The sequence below is a fragment of the Necator americanus genome, chromosome II (assembly GCF_031761385.1).
Source record: "Necator americanus strain Aroian chromosome II, whole genome shotgun sequence".
Taxonomy (NCBI): Eukaryota; Metazoa; Nematoda; class Chromadorea; order Rhabditida; family Ancylostomatidae; genus Necator; species Necator americanus.
This window is the reverse complement of record NC_087372.1, coordinates 26,207,337-26,223,261: the sequence shown is the minus strand read 5'-3', so window position 1 is coordinate 26,223,261 and position 15,925 is coordinate 26,207,337. Positions and strand designations below refer to the sequence as shown.

The window sequence follows — 15,925 nt, the reverse complement described above, 5'->3', positions numbered from 1 at the left end:
TCGATTTGACCCGTCTAATTAGAACGAGGACAACTGCAGATTCTCTGGTAAATGCCAAGATCCTGTTCCAAACCTAGTGATTGCGTCGGCCGGCCTCTGTTCGGTTCATTTGTTTTAGAGACTTGCACCGCATCATTAAACTGCGCTATACGCATATTCTGGGAACATTCTGAAGCTGCGAAAAATTGGTTCTCCCGTTGTTGATTTCACACCGCGCACATCGTCTAGAAGCTATGAAACCACATAAAGAACTATACAGGAGCTTTTCCAAAAAGGAAAAAGATTTGAGTTACTGCGTCGACTTTGATGAAAGCAGCGCGCGAAATCGCCTACTTATAAATTCATTAGCGAGCAAATTACAAACTAAAAGATTTCAGAAACTACAATTGGTTCACTAAAGCGCGCAGTTGCACCCCAGATTGGAACAAACTGGGGATCAAAAAAGAATGTCTATTCTAACAATAATGCGTTTCACTCATAATCGAGGTGTAAAAGACAACACAGTTTGCACTTTAGTAACGCGTAGGCTTCTGCAAACTTGTATGAAAAGGTCTAACCGATCTTAGTACAACTTTCTTGCCTTCAAAAATCGATGCCTTTTCGCATTGTGACCATAAATTTTTCGAATAACTCTGCGTTTTCGAATAACCATATGCAAATTTTATTTGTAGCGCGCGACATTGCTAAGATTCTTCCAAATCTCTTCACATATTTTTCATCATGTCTATCTATTCGATCCACCGCTTACTTTGGCTGCTGCATGCCCTTTTCAGCAGAGCTTTGCTTAGTTCCATCTTCTCATTTAGTGAAGAGTAAAATGAGAATCAAGTCCCTTAAGGCTTCTCTTCAAATGCATATTTGAACTCTGATATTTAGACACTTGGAGGTTCTCGAAGCTCTATTTCATAGAATATATGAAGCGCAGTTCATTGGTGTGATAGAGACATTCGTCCTTGGCGAGACCAATATCTCGAGAAAACGCACCGATACTCCACGTTGTCTCGACAAGTGTTAACAGAAAAATGAAGAGAAACCTAAGGATAACAAGATGATCATGAAAAGTCTTCGTCAAACCGATCACTAACTTCCCAGTGTAGATGCAAATAACAAATCCGTATAGAAGGGAAGAGATACCTCATGAATCTGTGGGGTGTGGGGCTCCTTCGGGGCAGCCTGTTGAAAGATATGTGTAGTCGGACGGTCGCTCCGAAGCTACTCCAGAGATCGCTTCCGACTGCAAGCAACAGTAATAATATAGCTCAAAAATTATTCACTTGATATCAGCCAAAAATGCTTGAAAAGAGGTTTTCTGACGAAATTTATGGATAAGGGTATGCGGTGTGTGGTTGTTTAATGGGCTGCGGTTGTCGTAATTACACTAGTTGCACCTAAAAACGCCCGCCCCTCCGAAAGCGTGTGTGTGGTCCGCGCCGAATATGTTGGGGAGGGGTAGCTGAGGCGCGTCTGCTACCTGCCGCGGTCCTTCTGTGCTTGCGTACAGTTCCGATGCTTTCAAACAATTGAACGAACTGCATATGCTGCACATATGCTGTCAAAGTACTTGACATTATTTCTCCATTATTTCTGCAGAACCCCACCAATAGTGTAGATTCTGTACAGGCGTTAAAGGCATCACCCCACGAATCTGAGGTGGTACGGATTTCAGGTGGACTATTCGTATACGGGATCGTAGATTATGGAGAGGTGGGTGATTCCATCCATTTCTTGCTAATTTGAGTGAAAAACGGCCCGGAATATGCGGCGTGTGGACACGGTGCGCTCGAATCGAACTCGTTGTAGAAAATAGCCCGCCGAAACGCTCGAAGCCGTGTCTTCCGGGGCCGTTTTTTGCGGCAATTAATAAGAAATGAACGGAATTACCCCCCCCCCCCCCCCCCTCGCCTCTCCTTAATCTACGATCCCATATACAATACTCCACCTGAAATCCGTACCACCTCAGATTGTGGGGTGATGCCTTCAAAGCTGCTTTCATTTTATCAGGATGACCGCCCGCTGCGGCCATCCTGATAAAATGCCACAGAAATACGAGCGTTTTTACTGAAATAAATTTTAATAAATAAGTTTTTACTGAAATTTTTACTTTCTGCTTTTGTGACTAATAGTGGGGCCGGGCCGCACTTTGTGATCCTTCGCTTGTTAATAAATATTACTGCCACTAAACCACTCTAGAGCATCGCCCCACGAATCTGGGGTGGTGCGGTTTTCAGGTGGGTTATGCCTGTACAGGGTCATTGATTATGGGGAAGAGGGTGATTCCGTCCATTTCTTCCGCATTTTCCGAGCCCGTTTTTCTACGCCAATTAGCAAGTAATGGACGGAATCACCCTCCTGACCATAATCAACGACCCCTTATAGGCATAATCCACCTGAAACCCGCACCTCCCCAGATTCGTGGAGTGATGCCTTCGAGTGCAATCGCACTATTGTTACTGGTTAAAGAAACTAATCTCTTCCTCACTTCACTATAGCAGACTACTGGCACAGTAGTATGTAATGCATACTGTACAATTGGTGCAAAGGTGGGGGAACTCAGCACTGCTCTAGCCGAACTGTTCTCGAACCGTTCGTTAGCTAATACGGATTGCAGAGAAGCAATCCCTCCTGCTAATTTGGTTCTTTTTCCCTTTGAGACCAGTACATGATACGAATCAGCATATCACTTCCAGCAAGCCTATTCGGAGATTTTGGTGAAGTTAAAGTACTAGTAGTTCCGGCGCTTTCTTCCTTTTCTCTTAATGGTTTCAGCTTTTAGCCATGTCATGGATCCTGGAAGACTGATGCTTCGGCTCTAGGGCCGCGACTGACTCAGGTATTACTTCCAGTTATGACTTTTCAGTTAAGAACGTTCTTCGCGCTCGAAATTACAGTTCGGTTAGAGCGGTGTTGAGTGCCCCACCTACCTTTATGCCGTACGTTCTGACCAATGCACAGAAGCGCATAGCTTTGCGGGCCGGGCTTTAAAAAGGAGGGATAAGAAAACGGTAATGTAGAGCGACAGATGCGAACCCTCAACGGCAGACGATACGATGCCTGTGCTTGTATACTTTTTTTTACCGTGCTTTTGCTCAGCCGATTCAAGGAAGACTTCTCATCTTCGCCTATTCTCATAGTCTTCCTCCAAACGCAACGCCGCTCCCGACGACAAAACTTCACGTGTTCGACCTGTCGCCCGGTCGCAACACTGCGCGGGAGAACCCGCGAACCTGGCCTTGAGGAACCATTAGGTCTTCTGTTAAAGGACTCCCTTAATGGACTTTTATCGGTCATCTAACCGATCCACACAGATGAACCAAAACTCTTGGTCTTTCCATCATTAGTTTTTTTTTACTCTGTGCAGTCGGCTTCGACTTCGATCCTACCTGAATTGGATTAACTGGGAATGATGGGTTGCCGTACTCAGGAGGCTAGCCTGACCAGCAAATTGCAATCTGCGTTAGTGCTCGAAGGGAATCTTCTTGGTTCTTCGACGATACGGAAGAATAGTACAGCACTGGGTACCAGCTGCGGTCCTAAGGCCCGCCGCCCTCCAAGTCAGGTCGTGTCCATCGTACATCGGAGGATTGTTTTTAAGGGGTTCTCGCTTAATAAAATAGAACCTGTTCTGCGGTTATGATGCATGGTCAGTTCAATTTTCGTGCTGCACAACCGCAGCTAACAGACCCACGTACAGACTGTGTCAGTAGATGCGTGTTAGACGAGTTTTCATGACTTAGGACCTGCGATTTGGGACGTGAGGTCACTTCGATCATTTCTCCTTTGCAACACTGGAATTATCGCTTTTCTTATACTTCTGCGATTATGATGCTTATACTTCTGTGCAACAGTAGCACTATCCATATCATCTCTTAATGGCTTTAGCTTACATATCGTGGATCTTTTAAGGTTAATGCTAGTGTTTGGTAGCAAGGCTGACTTAACTATTCACTTTGAAAGGCGTTTTTGGAGAAGTTAAAGAACTAGTGGTTGGATCCCTATCTTCCTTCTTTTCTCCTAGTAGCTTTAACCTATTTGTCGTGGATCCCCCAAGACTGATGTTTAGATTTTAGCGCACTTCACACCACGTCCTAGCAGCCTCAGTAGCTTTTGATTATTCCACAGGAGGATTGATTTCACCTCTCCGAAACATATGGCGCACTTATACCTTCTAGAACTTCGATGATGACGGATTGTGTTAAGTACGGACCTAAAACTACAGGTTCATATTGAGGATTAGCGGTTTGCACTCTAAGTAGTTGGTCGTTATCGGACAGAGGCAACGGATCGAATCCACTTGAGCACTCAGTCACAATAAACGGTTATCTGTATTTTTACCAACCGTTCTCTTTTGGATTTACATTTTATCGGGGCTTTGTGCTGAATTAACACAATCTCCTATCATACTTTCTTATGTTGTCTATGTGTATATCTTAAATATATGTGTATATATACGTGACAGATATTGGAACGCTTTCTTATGATCAGGTGACAGGTGTTGTCTTCAGGATTATCGATGAATTGGTGGTAGCTTTCCTCGCAACTTATTCATTAGCGTAGAGCGAGCGTTGCCATTGCGCTCCAGCGAGGGTGAGGTTCGTACCTCAGCCATGTTACGCGAGTGCTACTGCGTTTGTCGTAACTTTTCTCCAAAGCATCTAGTCTTCCTGGTAATTGCGTTTTCCACTGTGTATCTAGTTCTCTTGAAGTATACAGCAAGCAGGTTAGTGCGTATTTGCTTATCTTCAGTAGCTTTATGCTATATTTATACTCGTTGCTAGTTTTCAATAATTGCTCTTTCAGTGAACTATCACACGTTAAGACGGCTTCACCTCTTCGCCATGAAATCAAAGCGAATGCTGCAAGGTGACCTTTTTTGTTAAAAAAACCCTAGACATTTTCTTTTTATTTTCCTTTTCGGTCCTTATGTGTTGTTTCAAGCTTCATATATGTCAGTGTGTAGCGAATACCACTGAAATTGAGTTTCTTTGTTCAATGCGCGGTGAATGAAACTCATGTCTTGATTTCAACAGTCGAGGTGTTCTCATCATCACATCGTTCGGTTGCATGTTTTCTTCAGTTCTAAGTGGTGTCTGCTTTAAACCAGTGTTACATTTTGTGCTGTTGCTAAGAATATTTCACTACTAGGAAAAACACGCGCATTTCCTCAAAGTTTTATTACCGCTGATACCATTCTCAAGTCAAACTATCAAATTTTGTAAATAATTCTCAATCAGCATTCACTCGGTACAGATTTTCCTTATGAGATGCAATCGGTTTAGTTCTTTTTCTAGAGAGGAAACGGAATGATATAGGATGTGTAATCATTCACATAAGGTGTAGGGTAAATATACACGCTATTGTTGAAGAAGAAAAGCTCATCTTTACTTGAGAATCCCTTCCTAACAAATGCAGCAACTCATCTTACCGACATTTTCTTTGATTTTCTGTTGTAAATGAATGCGAACGCTTTCTTCGAATCATCTATCTTTTATGCTTGATCTCTTACTTTTTACGTTATTTTTATTTGGTGTCAACTTTTTCTTTGATTTTTAGACCTCTACACGTTCTGTACGAGTCTGATCCAAAAGAGCTTGAAATCGCTAGACAAACTCTGAATTTCTTAAATAACGTTGGAGACGTAGTGGAAGCGAAACAAACACTTAAGACGACTCTCACAACGTAAGTTATCTTGTATCTACTTATATCATTAAGCCTATATAGTAATTTTCCCACCTACATTATTCATTCTTGGTTTACTATTCATTTTTTTAAATCATGCAGATCATTTGTCCGGATAGACGCAAAAAAAGTCATCAGTCAGTATGTGGTTAAAACTTTTGAGCCATTACTTCTGGATTTTGTTAGAGCGTAGTCTAAACGAACGCTATTTCTTCGAATGCCTCCTCGAATTGATCGTGAAATATGCTTTTTGTCGGTGTCTCATAATGAGATTGGGTCCTGTTTCTGCTTTCTCGCACGATCCACATTTAACACGCCTAACAAATTTAACACGTTAGTGATCGGACTTCGTATCAAATGAAAGGTTCGCGGAAAACAATTTCAGAATGGGGATGATACTTTTGGACATTGCCTTTGCTAGTTCAACTGTTTTAGTTCCATACTTCGTCGATAATGGAAGTTTTTGAGAATCATGCATTGTTAACTCACTAAATCCTGGTCGATATTCGCCAGATTCGTAGAGAAGCCAGAAAGCGCGCAATAAGCAGCAATAAGCAGGCTTTGCTGGCAGCGCCTTGGAGTTTGAATACTTGCTTATTCACATTTGCGGTCGTTTTTTAAAGGTATCACCCTGCAAATCTGCCGTGATATGGACTTCGTTGAAGTATACCTATATCGAGTCGTAGATTGTGAAGACAGGGGTGGTTCCGCTCATCTCTCCCTGCATCACTGTAAACAGACGGCTTCGGAATGCGGTTCCTTACGACGTCCTCTCTTGAAACGCGCCACCCTTGTGTCCCGCCCACACTTGCGATCGTCGGATGAAGTGAATTGATTTGGGGCGCCCGAATGGATTTTCGACGAAGCGCAGGTGGGGGCAAGGCGCAAAGGTTGCGCGTTGCAATAGAGGACGTCGTAGGGAACCGGATTCCGAAGCCGTCTGTTTACAGTGATGCAGGGAAAGATGAGCGGAACCACCCCTGTATTCATAATCTACCACCCGATATAGGCATACTCCAACGAAACTCCATACCACGCCAGATTCGTGGGGTGATGCCTTTAAACTGTTTTAAAAATATTCAAAAGAAGAAAGCGCTTAAACATGAGTACATTATTCGGTGTTAAAAACAAGGACATGGTAAATTAAGTTGCCTACACATTTTCCTTTAGAAATATTACGTCTTCCTGTGTACACCTTGCGAAAATTTGCGAACATGAGAGAGAGGGCAAAGAGAGGAAGGCGAATACGCGCCGAGTAAAAAGCATTACCTCCTCTATTGAGAACACATGGGAAACGAAAAAAGGGATCAGAACAGAAAGAATAGAAGGGCTTCCCTCTCACTCCCATCAAACAGTTGAAGATTTTACTGACGGAAGGGGGCGTATGAAAAGAGATGCGACATCGGCACTCAAGCTCTCCAAATGAGAGGTATTCGAGTAGTCAAAAACATGAATTGGCATCCTTAAATCCACCGTTTAACTTTCCCATTACAAATTTCTTTTCAGAGGTTTTGGGCTGCGTTGAAATATATGTTGTTGATGCATTAATTAATTAGCTTATTAAATAGAACTAGCTGGAGAGACGTACTGAGCCCTTATTTCATTTCGGGCCTCAGTTTGGAAGTATCCTTCTGGGTAGTTCTGGAAAATTGTTCATCCAAGCAGTGTAGCTAATTATTTCGAGTCTTCTCCTCCTTAATACGGCTAAACCCCGGTCCATAGATCGTGCCTTGAGATTTCTTCGAGTTTTTATTTGCTATTTAGTGAACATTTGTGTCTTCAGCCTTCCTGGTGGTGACTGCCCTGATCCCGATTCTGTTCCTGACTTGTGGGGATCGCTTCCTCAAGCCGTGTTGTTGATCGAAAACTTGCAGGAAGCGGATGTTTCTTCAGTTCACCCTGAATTGAAACCTGGCGGAGAATGGAGTCCAAGTGATTGCAAGGTAACCTGAATTTGAACATTGTTCTTTTAATAGTAATGTATGAGCATTACTTACGAATTGATTAGCTGAAGAAGTTAAAAACTGTTCAACAATAGAGAAAGTTGAGCGGGATGAGTACAAGAGAGTACGACTAACGATACACCAGGAATTCTGTTTTTTCTAGTTAGTAATCGTAATGAAGATTGCTCACCATTATCTTTTCCTAGTAGAGCAAAACAAGAGCGCTGTAAGCAGAGGATATGAATTTTTCGTTTCCAGCGAAGTGCAGCTCATAATTCTCCTACTATTATATAAAGTGAAAAATTATCCGTTCGTACAACGCGAATTCCCACGAACACTCTGAGATAAAATGTGCTCGAGACCTGAGTAATTAAATCGAAGGAGCGTGCAATTAATTCCGTGAGGTTACATTTTAACGGAGTAACTTGAGACAGGATTTTTGGACATAAAAACATATGCAGTTGTGATTTTATTGTAGTAAGCGGTGCTGAGAGAGTAGGCAGAAAGACGTGAAACATTGCGCAAGGCTACCCTTGAGTTATCCTTTTCGTAATATATGGAACAGAAGTTTAGAGGTAATCGACAAGCTGACTACTACTATACGTAACGCTCAGACGATTTCTTTCAGCAACCATCGATTTTTCCACTTTTTTGCATTTCCATTTTATCGCCGCTTAGAAATTCTTTGTTTGCACTGAAAAATTGCATTAGGGGTACTTAATTGCAGATACCGGAACACAATACCATGACTAGCTTTCATTGTGCTTTCCATCTTCATTGCTGCGCCTTCAGTTCCACTGCTTATTTCTCCCTTCAAATTGTGCCGGGATCTAGGCCACAAAAGTATTCAAATTATTTGCTCCCGCATAATTTTCGTCATCTACTTATATACTGTTGTGCAAGAGTTTCGTTGTGCGCTTTTTCAGTTTTACGTACAGTCGCCTAAATCTCTGTAGCGTGGTGCGCTTTTGGCCTGTTGATTGACTGGTTATTATCCAGTACTTGTTCACTGCTCATCAGTTTTGTTGCTCTCCGCGCACCGTTTGCACTCAAAGTGATTTTTTAACCTATAGATGTATTGAAAACAAACAGCTAAATTTTGGAGAAGAGAACATATTTGTTTGGTGCAGGATGAAGTCACGATGTTCTTACAGTTCTTGAATCCAACATGTACGCGTAGCTGCAAGTTATGTTTCAAGTTATTCGCGCAATTTGAAGCGTACGTCCATGTTTCATTCCGTACACAAAAAAACCGCGCAATGCGGAAGTCATGATTCTTCGGAATTCTCCATAACTCTATTTCTTTAGCAGAATCTATAGTTTGCGCAAGAGCTTGTTTAAGCTTGGTTCTATTATATCAAATTTGTTGACAGGTATTATCAACAAAGTGAATGGTGTACATCTTTGAAGCGACTTATAAACTGCGCCCACGCTGAAATTGAATACCTTTCTTGACATCTACAGCAAACATGTGTAGTTGAAGCAAAGCTTAAACTTAAACTATGCATATTTTTCTTTCAAAACGCTGGTTTATGCTTGGCCTGCAAAGGCAGAAGCCATCGCGTATCAATAATTTTGAAGTTATCCACATAGTTTTTCATGTTCGCTGCCAAACACCTGGTTTTTATCTTCGTATTCGAGTAGTATAACGGGAAGCAAAATTCAAACCAGGAACTATGACCATAAGTCATAAAAATTTGAATAGAAGAAAAACAAACAAACAGATGCTTGAAAGAGAGGTGGTATTGCATATTGATTTGCTTGTGCAAATATTATATATACAAATAAATCTCTTAGATCCGATAGTAAATCACATAAACCATGTATTCGAATAGGTACTATGAGCACTAAACAAGGTATGTCTTAAGATGTTTTATAAATAGACGCCTCGTTACTCTGGATCCAATTACTATCAGTATAACATTTTGACCTCGTATTATGCTCACGTGAGGATTTTGAAATGTGAGAGCCAGAAGAGAATCTCAGTGATCTGTCACAAGAGCATCTTCAGTACTTGCAAAAAGAACGAAAGTTTGTAAAACACTTTAAACTGGACTTATTTTGCCCTACCTTTTCTTTGTAATCTACTTTAACTTTTAAGAATTTGCTTATCAGAGAGAACAGCAACCGGGCGGATGTAGCGCAGTTGGTAGGAGACTCCGCTGCGACTCCATGGTCGGACGTTGCTTCTAAACCGTTCTCATGCCAATTAACCATCTCATCTCTCGATAAATTTCTATCAGACTTGTGTGGGAGAGTAAAAGCTTTAATTTGATTTATCGACTATCCCCCGCAAGTCATTGTATAGGCTAAACACGGCAGATTCGTAAACCTCAAACTATTCTGTATTCAAGTGAACGCTTTGATGCATCACAAACGGATTGATTATCAGCAGAGTCTTTATTCCTTAAGAGAGAACAATGTTCTTCACCTTTTCACAATTACAAGACGATACACCCTCATTTTCACAATTGTAGGCGCGTCACAAAGTGGCTATCATTATTCCATTCCGCGATCGGCAAAGCCATCTCACGAGGCTGTTAGATTTCCTCATACCGGTGCTTCAGAGACAACGTCTCGATTTCAGGTTTATAGTGACGGAACAGGTACACTTTTTGAATATTGTATTCTTATAGATTAATTGAAAGTGATTTTCCTTTTGGCTTTGATTTCACTCATTTGGATTAAGAATGAAAAAAAAAACGCTTTGTTTGAAAGGAGATTGTATTCAAGTACAAAAGGCAATATCAGTTTTGTGGCTTGACAGAAATATAGACAAAAAACTTCTTTTCTCTTCGTTACTAGGTGAATTAAACAAACTCTTTGTTTGGCCTTGTAAGCAGTGTGAAAATCTGCGAAGCAGTAGAAAACCGAATTGTCCTCTTGCATTGAGCACATGCGAGAACGGCTTTACCAACTACATCTTTTGCATCGGCACTAATTGATGTCTAGGTGGAATATATGTCTAAGTTTAGACTGTCCATGTCTCTATTATTGTAAGAAAGCAAATCTCATTTCTGCATAGTAAGCAAACATTATAAGCTTTGGAAGCACTCATATAGAACATAAAAATACGCTAACGCGGAAAAAAAGGCTCCTTACCTTGAGGACGCTCTGTTTTGGAACCCTCACTTCTTGACCGCACCGTTTTGTCTAGATCTCCACAGAACAAGTTTTTCGTGTGGCAAGATATTGCGGCTACTACTGGATTGAACCGTAGTTCATGGCATTTGTTGCAGCGCCGGTCGCAAAAAAAGTAGAAGGCTTGCTAACAGAAAAAAGTGTGTAAGCACTGCGTTTACGTCGTAGCCATGAAGGACGCATTTGCCGTCACTCTTTGCCGCTTCTCCATCTTTCATCACATAGCGGAGCTGTGAAAATGGCTTCGGTTACACCAAATTTGCGCAACTGAAAACGGAGATAGATGTTGGAGACGGATAGGGGCGCTTTAATGAGGACTACTGTACAGCGTTCTTACAGCATTGCATGTGTAGTAAGGAAAAAACCTTAAGTACACTTCTCCAGTTTCAGTATGGCAACGATCTCTTCAACAAGGGCCGGATTATGAACGCTGCATTCCGTTTTGCTGAAACTTTAAATGTTGACTGCGTTATCTTCCACGATGTCGACATGTTCCCCCAAGACGATCGAAATCCCTACTCTTGTCCACCTGGACCACGACACATGGGAGCTTTCGTCAGCAACTTGGGATACCAGTCAGTTTTCTTTCCATAATTCTATTCAGATTTCATGCGTTTTATATGTTTCAACTTCTTAGTGGGTGTGGTGTATCTTCTACGAAATGGAAAACTCTTTTGTAAAAGGGTATGACTGGATTATGGTATATTAGGTTGAGGGGTAGCGTTTTTTTAAAGTGAGAAATGCACGTAGGAATGGAAATTTTTCCAAAATAATACATATTATTGTATAAATGTGCATATTTTTATATGAACTAGACAAAGTGAGACGTTTCTGACATATGTTTTTTTTTGCATTTAATCAGGATGATAGAGTCGCTGAAGCTGAGATTGGCACCGTGTAGAGAGGAGCACTGATTGAAGAAACTCCTCGTTTGTTTTCGATGAAAATTATAATTTTGATCTCGTAGTTGGCATATATATATATATATATATATATATATATATATATATATATATATATATATATATATATATATATATATATATATACATCATGCTAAATAATAACACGCTTAGTCCCTGTGTGTGTGTGTGTGTGTCTGTCTGTCTGTCTGTCTGTCGAAAATACTCCATAGTGATGCAAAACTCCTCACCAGTGGGGTGTCGAACCATCGCCATGCACCACCTAATAGGCGAGCACTCTACCTTTCCCACCGTTGTCCAGAGATACGTTTTTATGTATGTTGGCTTTGATAGGCCAAGTCAGTGTCTGTCATTTGTTAGTGAGGGTAAATAACCTTTTATGTGAGTGTACACTTCCAAATTTGCAAACTATCATGCTGTATAATAACGTGTTTATTCTGTCACGTGTGTGCGTCTGCGCGTGTCTCAGTCACGATATTTCAAAAAGAGAGTGAGACGGGTACCATGGCGTCGAATTGGTGCACGGAAGCCCCAACGGTAGAATGGGTTTCTATAACTCATTCGCGTATTTATTTTTAAGCATATTTCCCTGATGCTGCTAACATCCTTTCTTCAAAAAGTGGAAACACACATACAAACGGCTACTGAGATACAATACAAGCCAACACACGTTCACGTGGTCTGACGGAGAGTTTTATCTTCATCACTGAAATTCATGAAAATCATGAAATTTCTCATCTATTCCTAAATTTTTGAGGAAAAAAAAATTGAAACAAGCATTGATAGAAGAGAAAAACAATTATAATCTCACAAAAAAAGGTCACTACCGTTATTTCTTATTGATCGGTGAAGGCGAGCGAAGCGAAGCGGACGTTCAGACTGATACATAGATGACCTATATAGATGAGAGATGTGACCTTGAAAAGCGCATAATGAAGTGAATTTTTTGTTGATTCCAGTGCATTACTTTTTGTAACCATATCCCGTTCACTTTCGCCTCAGTCGCATTTCTATCAGTGGCATTGCTAATTGGTGGTTTCGATGCTCTCTTTGGTATTTCCGAGTGTGATTGATAGCGACGTCTTTGTATTTGTTAGTTTTGGTAGAGGACATTTTACACGTTACACAGCAAAAATTCCCGGTTTTTTGAATTGTAAAATTATTGCAAATCTCTTCCTCATCTTTTGTGTTAATTTATCGAATACCTGTTTCCTTTACTTATCCTTCTACTAATATGTGTGCGCATATTTTCTATTTCAGACTGTGGTACAAAGAGATCGTGGGTGGTGTATTGGCCGTTTCCATGGAAGATTACCGTCTCATCAACGGTTACTCAAATATGTACTGGGCATGGGGAGGCGAAGACGACGATATGGGTTTGCATATTGCAGATATTTTCACATTTGATTATTGTTCTTGTTAAGCATTTCTTCTAAAGTTTCTACCCACTCACATTGACATATAGGCGTAGTGCGAGTTTTAGTGCACACTAGCCCATGTACCTTAGAAACTATAGTCGGGTCAAAAGCACATGAAGCACGAGCATTTGCGCAAGCGGCTATGCTCGAAGCGAAGGGGTGGAGCGTATTTTATTTCTTATTTGAAACTACAGATCGTTCCAATTTAAGTATTGTCGAGGTATCAAAATTAGAGACTAAATTTCGTGGTGCATAAGAAATTTTAAGGGAAAGATCACAGGGATTTCCTATGTTGAATTCTTTTAGACTCGCCTCAGGGATGTAGTCGCTCGTTGATGATACTTGCCCACACTGGTCATTATTCAATTATGCTTGTTCTTGGCTTTATCAGCCTGTGGTTTTACTCTTTTGATTGATAGCTGAAAAGCTCAAGCACCTTTTAGCGTAGATTATAGGAATGATCGCTGAAGATGTTCATTTTGTATAGCTTATGGAGTCTATCCGCAGTTGCATATCATTTGCTTTATAGGTAAGCGAATCCTCTCTCTAAATTATACAATAGAGAGACCTGATCCTGAAACAGGACGATATTCGATGCTGAAGCATGTGAAGAGGAAACGAACTGCACCAAAGCTCATGTTGGTTGCTTGGAGTCCTTTTTTAATTGCTAGACTCTGAAAAATTAATATTTCAGTTACAAGCTGCTTGAAATAGCAGAAAAACGTGTAGCTTACGACGGACTGAATGAGACAGGCAAATGGACTATACGAAAAGTTTGTGTTTGAATGCTGCAATCAGGAACGCTGTGATACAAAAGCTTTTATAGATCAGTATTCGACCGCTCTACTATCACTTATACGTCGATGTTGGCAGTGTTCCAGATGAATGGCGGGAGAAAAAGAGTTAACACAGATAGATTTCACTTCGTTCCCATTTGTTCGCGTTCTTCCCGCATGCGACAGCGGTTTGCTCTTGCATGGTCTCACTGTGAATGGGTTCTCGTTGTGATAACTCTCATATAGATCAGGAAACTATAGTCATCTAGGCGAATACCGATTCTTGCCATATCTCATGCATTACTAGTTTGTTGTGGTCGAAAATGTAACTCGACATTTACGCTGCCTAGAGTGTAATCTACTTTATTTTTCGACAAACACACATCCTGTCTGTCCTCGGTTTTGGACCGCATTTCGCCTGTGCTAGATACCCGCTAGTCGTTTCGATATGCTATTTTTGCCTTCCAGGACTGGTAGCTTGCATCAAAACATTGTTTATACCATTACGAGCCTTGTTCACAGTCTTTCATGTTCCACTGTACATTCGTTAGCTTGTTTTGCTTGTCTTGGCTATTTGTATAATTCGCGTGCATAACTGGTGTTCATAGATATCTTCATATGAAGTTCTATTCGGTGCTGGATTAGCGAGGGATGGCGGCCGATCACGCAGAAGATGAAAATGGGGTAAAAAAAGTAGCTGTTCGGTCTACTGAGCTTCTTCATTTTTCATGGATGACTTGTTGTATATATGGTTGGCTCCAGTAGAAGTGGCGAAAAGAAGATTTTAAATTTACAGGAAAGTGCTGCTGCTGATTTTTTTTTAGATCACAGGAAGAACTCGCGCGCAATGGTCCAATAGTTGATATGCATGCGCTTCGCTCCTTGATGATAGCCTTAAAGCTCACTGCATACTATGTCATTTTATTGAAGAACAACTGTACACGTGTATTAATTAGGCCGATGCAACAATGTTTCGATTATAGTTACCGAACTGTAGATCCGTTGTGAATTTTGTTACTTTCCTGGAACCAATAATCTTGTATCTTTTTGCATAAATCTAGATTTACTGTGCATCTCAGTCGTTCTGGGTTCAAACCTCTCTATTATTTCTCTACTGTAGAATCTGTTCCATCAAATCAAGTAGAGTTCTAGGCATGGGCGACCTTGACTCGCTGCCGGAGCACATTATCTTAAAAATTCTTCGAGAATTGGGTGGACCAATCCATGTTGCAAATTGTGGGTTGTGAGTTCTCCTTTCCTTCCTTTCTTTCTATGACAATCAATAATGTTTTAATTGCTAATGCGAGATGTAAATTCCCTAGAAGAATAACAAGTGAGAACAGTGTATTTTTAATAAATTGTATTCCGTTTTCTTCTGTTTAGATGATGAGCTGCTTGCAGCAGGAACCCGCCTCGCTTTGACTTGAAGTACTCTGAGTAGCAACAGATTTCTACTCCCCGTTTTCTCCTGCCGATGATCAAGTCAGCGTTTTTATCCTCCCAGACAATCTACTTGTACCAATTTGTCGATCCCGGAGGGTGACAGGCTTGGCTGATATTTGAGGTGATTTCGAACCATCGGCACAGATCAACAAATTCATTAGTAGCCGATGAGTTCAAATTCAAAATTTTTTGATGTCAAAATGACAAGGGGAAGGGTAAGTCGAATGGTATTCTAGCCCTCCTGTTTGTGTTTTTCTCCTTACTTCTGAGATTTCTGGAATGTTCTTCATCTTCAAAAGCATTGCTTAAAGAAACTGCACATTTTGCATTATATTTGGCAGGGCATTATATTATATTTATATATCTATTTGTGTTTTAGTACTTTGCATCCACAGTGTGCTGCAAGAGTCATTCTTTATTTGGAATAATGGGCTGGGCTAATCCAAAATTTGGTTCTCTATTTTGTATAATATTCCTTGTCTTCAAGTAATTCACGCTTTATTGTGTTCAACATGAAACGGTATTTCATCAGGTGCAGTGTTGGTAGAACTTTCGTTAGCCAAATGAACGACTGAGTCGTACGGAAGTTCCATATATGAACATTA

At 40.8% G+C, this 15,925-nt stretch overlaps 2 protein-coding genes across 2 annotated transcripts in view; both read left to right on the top strand.

The window, feature by feature from the left end:
* Nucleotides 1-4,604: 4,604 nt before the first annotated feature.
* On the top strand, nucleotides 4,605-14,008 carry RB195_019523 (uncharacterized protein; the record flags this gene model as incomplete). Its single annotated transcript, XM_064187410.1, has 10 exons — nucleotides 4,605-4,717; nucleotides 4,798-4,860; nucleotides 5,551-5,676; nucleotides 7,460-7,619; nucleotides 10,097-10,225; nucleotides 11,151-11,335; nucleotides 12,944-13,059; nucleotides 13,631-13,739; nucleotides 13,796-13,874; nucleotides 13,928-14,008. The coding sequence occupies 10 exons, from the start codon at nucleotides 4,605-4,607 to the stop codon at nucleotides 14,006-14,008; spliced, it is 1,161 nt and encodes a 386-aa protein (XP_064043291.1).
* Nucleotides 14,009-15,031: 1,023 nt separating this feature from the next.
* RB195_019522 (uncharacterized protein) overlaps nucleotides 15,032-15,925 on the top strand; it is a gene marked incomplete at both ends in the record, with an annotated part of 7,672 nt that continues 6,778 nt past the window's right edge. Inside the window, one exon of the mRNA XM_064187409.1 lies at nucleotides 15,032-15,120. Within this exon, the coding sequence (XP_064043290.1) occupies nucleotides 15,032-15,120 (89 nt within the window). The remainder of the gene's footprint in view (nucleotides 15,121-15,925) is intronic.